Below are 7,268 nucleotides of genomic sequence, written 5' to 3' on the forward strand. Positions count from 1 at the left end.
GTAGGTTACTGTTGTTATTTTATTATTTTTATTTATTAAAAAATTTTTTTTGTAATGTTTTTATTTTTGAGAGACAGAGACAGAACATGAGTCAGGAAGGTGCAGAGAGAGAGGAAGACACAGAATCTGAAACAAGCTCCAGGCTCTGAGCTGTCAGCACAGAGCCTGATGTGGGGCTCAAACTCACAAACTGTGAGATCATGACCTGAGCTCAAAAGTCAGACGCTTAACCAACTGAGCCACCCAGGCACCCCCTGTTGTTATTTTTAGATCTGAAATAGATGAGAAATAAGACATGAAAAGTCTAGCAGTTGAAGTACATGAAACAAGTCAAATGTCAACAAAAACAAAAAAAAAGTCCTTGAGGTGAATAACAGAAAATCTGTGATTATTATCATTATTATTAACTCCACAGGGATGTTGAGATGATCAGCATATCAATAATATAATTAAGTGGAAATGGATTTTAAAATTTGGGAAATAGGGGAGCCATTGCTTTATGGTATGTCTCTTATTTATATGCAGAAAACCTTTTTTTTTCCAGTTAAGCATCAATGATGAATAAATGGTCCATTCATATTAATTATACATCAGTCATACATTATGGTTGCATTCATATGGTGATATTACATAAATGATGGCATTCACTGGGTACTCTTAAGGCAGCACATATACATATTAATTACACTGATACAAAAGTATGCAAATTTATTGCAGATTGTTTTGTACATTGTATAGAATTCCTTGTTCATATCAAAGTGAGCCTGTAAACACTGTAACAAAACTTTTGTAGAATTTAGCTTCCTAATAGAATGGAATCTCTAACAGAAGACTCTACCAAATGCAATGATGGAATTATTTTGAGCAAAGCTATTTTTTTAATCAGTCTTTTTTTTTTTTTTAAGTTTATTTGTTTTTGAGAGAGAGAGGGAGGGTGAACATGTGGGAGAGGGGCAGAGAGAGAGGGACAGAGAATCTGAAGTGGGCTCTGCAGCAGAGGCCCAGGTGTGGGTCTCCAACTCACGAACTGAGAGATGGTGCCCTGAGCTGAAGGCAGATTTGAGCAATGCTACTGTATCAGGGAAAGCTGGCCTTTGGGGTGGTCCTGAGGCTCTGCTTTCTCCTGACCGAAGCCAAGTTGAGGTTTTCCACCAGGACTGGCCTGTGGGTGACAGATGTGTAATACCTGGTAGGTGTGTGTTAAGGTGGCCGACAGAACCTTCTCTGGTTGCTTTTGTGGAATTGAGGTGCAGATTTTATCCGTGACTAATCATGATCCCACATGTGCAGGTATTGTGAGATAATTGGTAATGTTTGGAAAATCTCATCTTGGTTTGCTAATTTGACCTCCTTTTATGTGCCAGATTTGGAGATGAAAGTGGTATTGTATAGTTGAATGAACAGAAGTTCCGTCATCAGAGTGATTGGGATTGAAATCCTGAGTAACAACGTAAGCCTGGGCAAGTAGCGTCTTTGAATCTCAATTTCTTTACTTGTAAAAATGGCACTAATATTACTTCGTAGGGTCTTCGGAAAATTGAATAAAATCTTAGTGTGGTGCCTAGCATACAGTAAGTACAATATTCTGTCATCAATAATACAAGCTTCAGGACCTGGCTGGCTCAGTTGGTGGAGCATGCAACTCTCGATCTCAGAGCCGTGAATTCGAGCCCCACGTTGAGGACAGAGATTGCTTAAAAAAATAAAATCTTAAAAAAAAAAATAGTAGTAATACAGGGGCGCCTGTGTGGCTCAGTTGGTTAAGCATCTGACTCTTGGTTTCAGCTCGAGTTGTGATCTCACAGTTTGTGGGTTCAAGCCCCACTTCAGGCTCCGCACTGACAGCTTGGTTCCTTCTTGGGATTCTCTCTCTCCCTGCCCCTCCCCGCTCTTTCTTTCTCTTAAAATAAACAAACTTTTACAAAAAAGTTTTTTTTAAAATAATACAAACATCTACAGCAATGTTTGGCATATTTTATTTGTACCTCAAAGGTATGTAAACTCAATACAGATGAGTTCCCATCTAATGTTAATTTCTCATTGTTAATTTAGAGAAATTTTAGTGAAAATGCTACCATGTAAATTATTAAACTTGTGTGTTGTTAACATTTAATCATCTAAGAAAATGCAAACATTGTGGTAGCCTGTTTTTAGTTTTGTTGTTAGATTTCTTTTTAAAAATTTTCTTAATGTTTGTTTATTTTTGAGAGAGAGAGAGCAAGCAAGGGAGGGGCGGAGAGAGGGGACAGAGGATCCAAAGCAAAGCTTACAGCACAGAGCTGATGCGGGGTTCTAACTCATGAACCATGAAATCATGACCTGAGCCAAAGTTGGACACTTAACCGACAGAGCCACCCAGGTACCCTAGTTGTTAGATTTCATTTTAAATATAAATGTTTCTTTCTTAAAATTTTTTTTAATGTTTATTTATTTTTGAGAGAGAGTGACAGAGAGTGAGCAGGGAAGGGGCAGAGAGACAGGGAGACACAGAATCTGAAGCAAGGTCCAGGCTCCGAGCTGTCAGCACAGAGCCCGACATGGGGCTCAAATTCATGAATTGCAAGATCATGACCTGAGCCAAAGTTGGATGCTCAACTGACTGAGCCACCCAGGCACCGCTGTTTTGTTTTGTTTTGTTTTGTTTTTATGTTTATTTATTTTTGAGAGAGAATTAGAGCACAAGTGGGGGAAGGGGCAGAGAGAGAGGGAGACAGAATCCAAAGCAGGTTCCAGGCTCTGAGTTGTCAGCACAGAGCCTGATGTGGCGCTTGAACCCATGAACCTCAAGATCATGACCTGAGCTGAAGTCAGACACACAACTGACTGAGCCACCCAGGAGCCTCTGGATTTCTTTATTCTTTATATTAAAGTTAAATAAACACATGCTTATTTCTATTGCTTTTATTTTTTATTTCTAAAAATTTTTAGAGTTTATTTTTGAGAGAGACAGAGCATGAGCAGGGGAGGGGCAGAGAGAGAGGGAGACAGAATTTGAAGCAGGCTTCAGGCTCTGAGCTGTCAGCATAGAGCCCAGTGAGGGGCTCAAACTCACCAACTGTGAGATCATGGACAAAGTCAGATGCTTAACTGACTGACCCACCCAGGCACCCCATTTCTATTGCTTTTAGCTATTTATTTATTTGTTTGTTTGTTTGTTTATTTATTTTAAGTTTATTAATTTTTTTTTGAGAGACAGCTTGAGTGGGGGAGGTACAGAGAGAGAGAGAGAGAGAATACCAAGCAAGCTCTATACTGCCTGTGCAGAGCAGAGTCTGACGTGGGACTTGAACTCATGAAACCACAAGATAATGACCCGAGCCAAAACCAAGAGTTGGACACTCAACCAACTAAGCCACCCAGGCACTCTGCTTTTAGGTGTTTAGACTAAAATTGTTATTGAAGGGGAATAAAGACCAGGCCTTATTTATTTATTTATTTATTTATTTATTTATTTATTTATTTTAAATTTTTTAACGTTTTATTTATTTTTGAGACAGGGAGAGACAGAGCATGAACAGGGGAGGGTCAGAGAGAGGGAGACACAGAATCCGAAACAGGATCCAGGCTCTGCGCTGTCAGCACAGAGCCCGACGCGGGGCTCGAACTCACAGGCTGCGAGATCATGACCTGAGCTGAAGTCGGCCGCTTAACTGACTGAGCCACCCAGGCGCCCCTAGACCAGGCCATATTTATAAAAGTTGTGAAAGAGATCTTGTAAAGTATAACTAAGATTAAGCAATATTAAGTCGATACAAATGATCCAGAATGCAGGGGATGGGTGGAATGAAAAGTGCTCTTGAAAAGCTGTATGCCTCAGAGCTAAGTGTCTATTTTTAAACAAGAATAACCCAAGGTATCCTGAAAAAAATTATAATGGAAATTTGGTTTGAGATATGGCTCAGGGAGCATTTGTAGATGGAGTGCAGAGAATTCTGAAGACGAGCAGTACTCCCTGTGAGAAATATTAAGGCGGACTGTTTGAGTGGAAAGGAGAGCCCAAAAATGACAGTATAAAGGTAGGAAACACAAAAGCAGTAAAAGTGAATGTCTCTGTAAAAAATCCACAAGGAACTCACACACAAAAAAGAATTTAAAATACAATAACATGTATCTAAAACAGGAGGAGGAGAGGAGAGAAGAATGGGTTCAAGCTTAAATGACCATCAACAATATAGGCAGCTGTATGCAGAAGAGGTTATATACAAACCAAATGCTAACCAAATATCAAAACCACCATCAGAATGCAAGCTGGTGGAGCCACTCTGGAAAACAGTATGGAGGTTCCTCAAAAGATTAAAAATAGAACTACCCTACAACCCAGCAATTGCACTACTATTTATCCAAGGGATACAGTTGTATCGAAGGGACATATGCACCCCAATGTTTATAGCAGCACTATCAACAATAGCCAGAGTATGGAAAGAGCCCAAATGTCCATCAAAGGATGAATGGATGAAGAAGATGTGGTGTATATATATACAATGGAGTATTACTCAGCAATCAAAAAGAATGAAATCTTGCCATTTGCAACTACATGGATGGAACTGGAGGGTATTATGCTAAGTGAAATTAGAGAAAGACAAAAATCCTATGACTTCACTCATATGAGGACTTTAGGAGACAAAACAGATGAACATAAGGGAAGGGAAACAAAAATAATATAAAAACAGGCAGGGGGGCAAAACAGAAGAGACTCATAAATATGGAGAACAAACTGAGGGTTGCTGGAGGATTTGTGGGAGGGGGGATGGGCTAAATGGGTAAGGGGCACTAAGGAATCTACTCCTGAAATCATTGTTGCACTATATGCTAACTAATTTGGATGTAAATTTTAAAAAATAAAAAGTAAAACAAGTTAATAAAAAAAAAAAAACACCACCAGTAAACATGCAAAGAATAAAGAGAACAAAATCCAAATATATTACTAAAGAAAATCAGCAATACATGAAAGAAATACAAGAAAGGATCAGAGAAAATCTCTGGGAACAACAAAACAAGTAATGAAATGGCAATAAATACATATCTATCAATAATTACTTTGAAAGTCAATGGACTAAATGCTCCGAGCAAAAGACATAAAGTGACGTAATGGATAAAAAAACAAGATCCATCTTCTATATGCTGCCTTACAAGAGACTTATTTTATTTTTTTAGGTTTACTTAGAGCATGAACTGGTGAAAGGACAGAGAGAGAGGAGGGAGAGAATCCCAAGCAAGCTCCACACTGTCAGCACAGAGCCCAATGCAGGGCTCAATCCGAGGAACCATGAGATCATGACCTGAGCTGAAATCAAGAGTTGGCACTGGGTGTTGTATGGAAACAAATTTGACAATAAATTTCATATATTTAAATAAATAAATAAAGAGTTGGACACTCAGCCAACTGAACCACTCAGATGCCCCAGGACTCATTTTACACCTAGATATGTGAGGGCCTGGAGAAACATTTGTCATTCAAATAGATGTCAAAGGAAAGCCAGAGTAGCAATACCTACATGGGAGAAACTAAGCTTTTTTTTTTTTTTTTTTTGACAAACTAGTCTTTATTTATTTTTAAAATTTTATTTATTTTGAGAGAAAGCATGGGTGTGAACAGGGGAGGGGTGGAGAGATTGGGAGAGATATTTCCAAGCTGACTCCATGCTGACAGCATGGGCCTCACAGTTGGTGAGATCATGACCTGAGCCAAAATGTAGAATTGGAGGCTTAACCAACTGAGCCACCCAGGTGCCCCTAGACAAATGATTATAAAACAAAGACTGTTAAGAGACAAAACCACTATATATATTTTTTTCCTTTTTCCCTTTTTTTCCAGTGAGGCATTTTATTTGTATGAATGTATTGCATCGCTAGAAAAAGAATCCCAGGATTTTCTCTCCTGTGTGTTTTTGTCTTACTTCTTCATGGTCCATGATGCCAGCTGAGGTTGTCAGCACAATGAAACCAAACTGGCGGGATGGGAGAAGATTATTCTGCCATTTTTCTAGATCTTTGAGTTGTACATCAAACCTGGGGCTGATCACTCCACACTTGTTTAATCTGCTTGTGAGGTTCGCAACAATTTTCCCAGCTCTGTGCTCATCGATGATTTCAGATTCGCCAATGTAACCATGCTTCATCATCACAGTCGGAAATCGGACAATGACTTTGGAGCATGGCCTAATAAGAACCTGGCGTTTGCCTCTCTTTTCAGCATTGTTAATGCTCTTGAGAGGATCTGCCAGGACATTCATGCTCACCATAATGGCGGCACAGAAAGATGGTAGAAAGAGCTGGAAGGCCACTATATATTAATAAAGGGACAATCCAACAAGAAGATACAACAATTGTAAATATTTATGCACCTTACATAAAGCACCCAAATACAGAAAACAACAAACATAAAGGAACTAATTCATAATTATGCAATAATTGTAGGGACTGTAACACCCCACTTACATCAATGGATTGATCATCTAAAAAGAAAATCAACAAGGAAACAATGGCTTTGAATGGCACGCTGGACCAGATGGACTCAACAGATATATTCAGAACATCCCATGTTAAGAAAGCAGAACACACATTCTTTTCAAGTGCACATGGAACATTCTCCATAATAGATCACACATTAGGCCACAAAACAGGCCTTAACAAATTCAAGAAGGTTGAAGTCATACCATGCACCTTTTCTAACCACAATGCTAGGAAACTAGAAGTCAATCACAAGAAAAATTTGGAAAGACCACATATATATGGAGGTTAAACCACATACTGCTAGACAATGAATGGGCCAACCAGGAAATCAAATTAAAAAATACATGGAAACAAATGAAAAATGAAAACACAACAATCCAAAACCTTTGGGATGCAGCAAAATCAGTCTTAAGAGGAAGGCATATAGCATTAAGGCCTCCCTTAAGAAGCAAGAAAAATCTCAAACAACCTAATGTTACACTTAAAGGAGCTTGAAAAAGAACAAAGGAAGCCTAAGCCAGCAGAAGGAAGGAAATAATAAAGATTAGAGCAGAAATAAATGATAATAGAAAGGAGGGGCGCCTGGGTGGCGCAGTCGGTTAAGCATCCGACTTCAGCCAGGTCACGATCTCGCGGTCCGTGAGTTCGAGCCCCGCGTCGGGCTCTGGGCTGATGGCTCAGAGCCTGGAGCCTGTTTCTGATTCTGTGTCTCCCTCTCTCTCTGACCCTCCCCCGTTCATGCTCTGTCTCTCTCTGTCCCAAAAATAAATAAACGTTGAAAAAAAAAATTTTTTTAAAAGAAAGGAAAAAAAAAA

General features: G+C 39.2%; 1 protein-coding gene across 1 annotated transcript; it reads right to left on the reverse strand.

Moving 5' to 3' along the window:
- Window positions 1-5,804: 5,804 nt before the first annotated feature.
- LOC123603320 (40S ribosomal protein S15a-like) lies at window positions 5,805-6,789 on the reverse strand. Its single transcript, XM_045488079.1, has one exon. It carries the CDS (start codon window positions 6,240-6,242, stop codon window positions 5,850-5,852), a length of 393 nt encoding a protein of 130 aa, XP_045344035.1. The 5' UTR covers window positions 6,243-6,789; the 3' UTR covers window positions 5,805-5,849.
- Between the last annotated feature and the right edge of the window lie 479 nt (window positions 6,790-7,268).

The sequence above is a fragment of the Leopardus geoffroyi genome, chromosome E1 (genome assembly GCF_018350155.1).
Source record: "Leopardus geoffroyi isolate Oge1 chromosome E1, O.geoffroyi_Oge1_pat1.0, whole genome shotgun sequence".
In the NCBI taxonomy this organism is placed as follows: Eukaryota; Metazoa; Chordata; class Mammalia; order Carnivora; family Felidae; genus Leopardus; species Leopardus geoffroyi.

What these genes read in the sequence shown, in the direction of transcription:
- LOC123603320 (XM_045488079.1), bottom strand. Translation starts at nt 6,242, where the DNA reads ATGGTGAGCATGAATGTCCTGGCAGATCCTCTCAAGAGCATTAACAAT.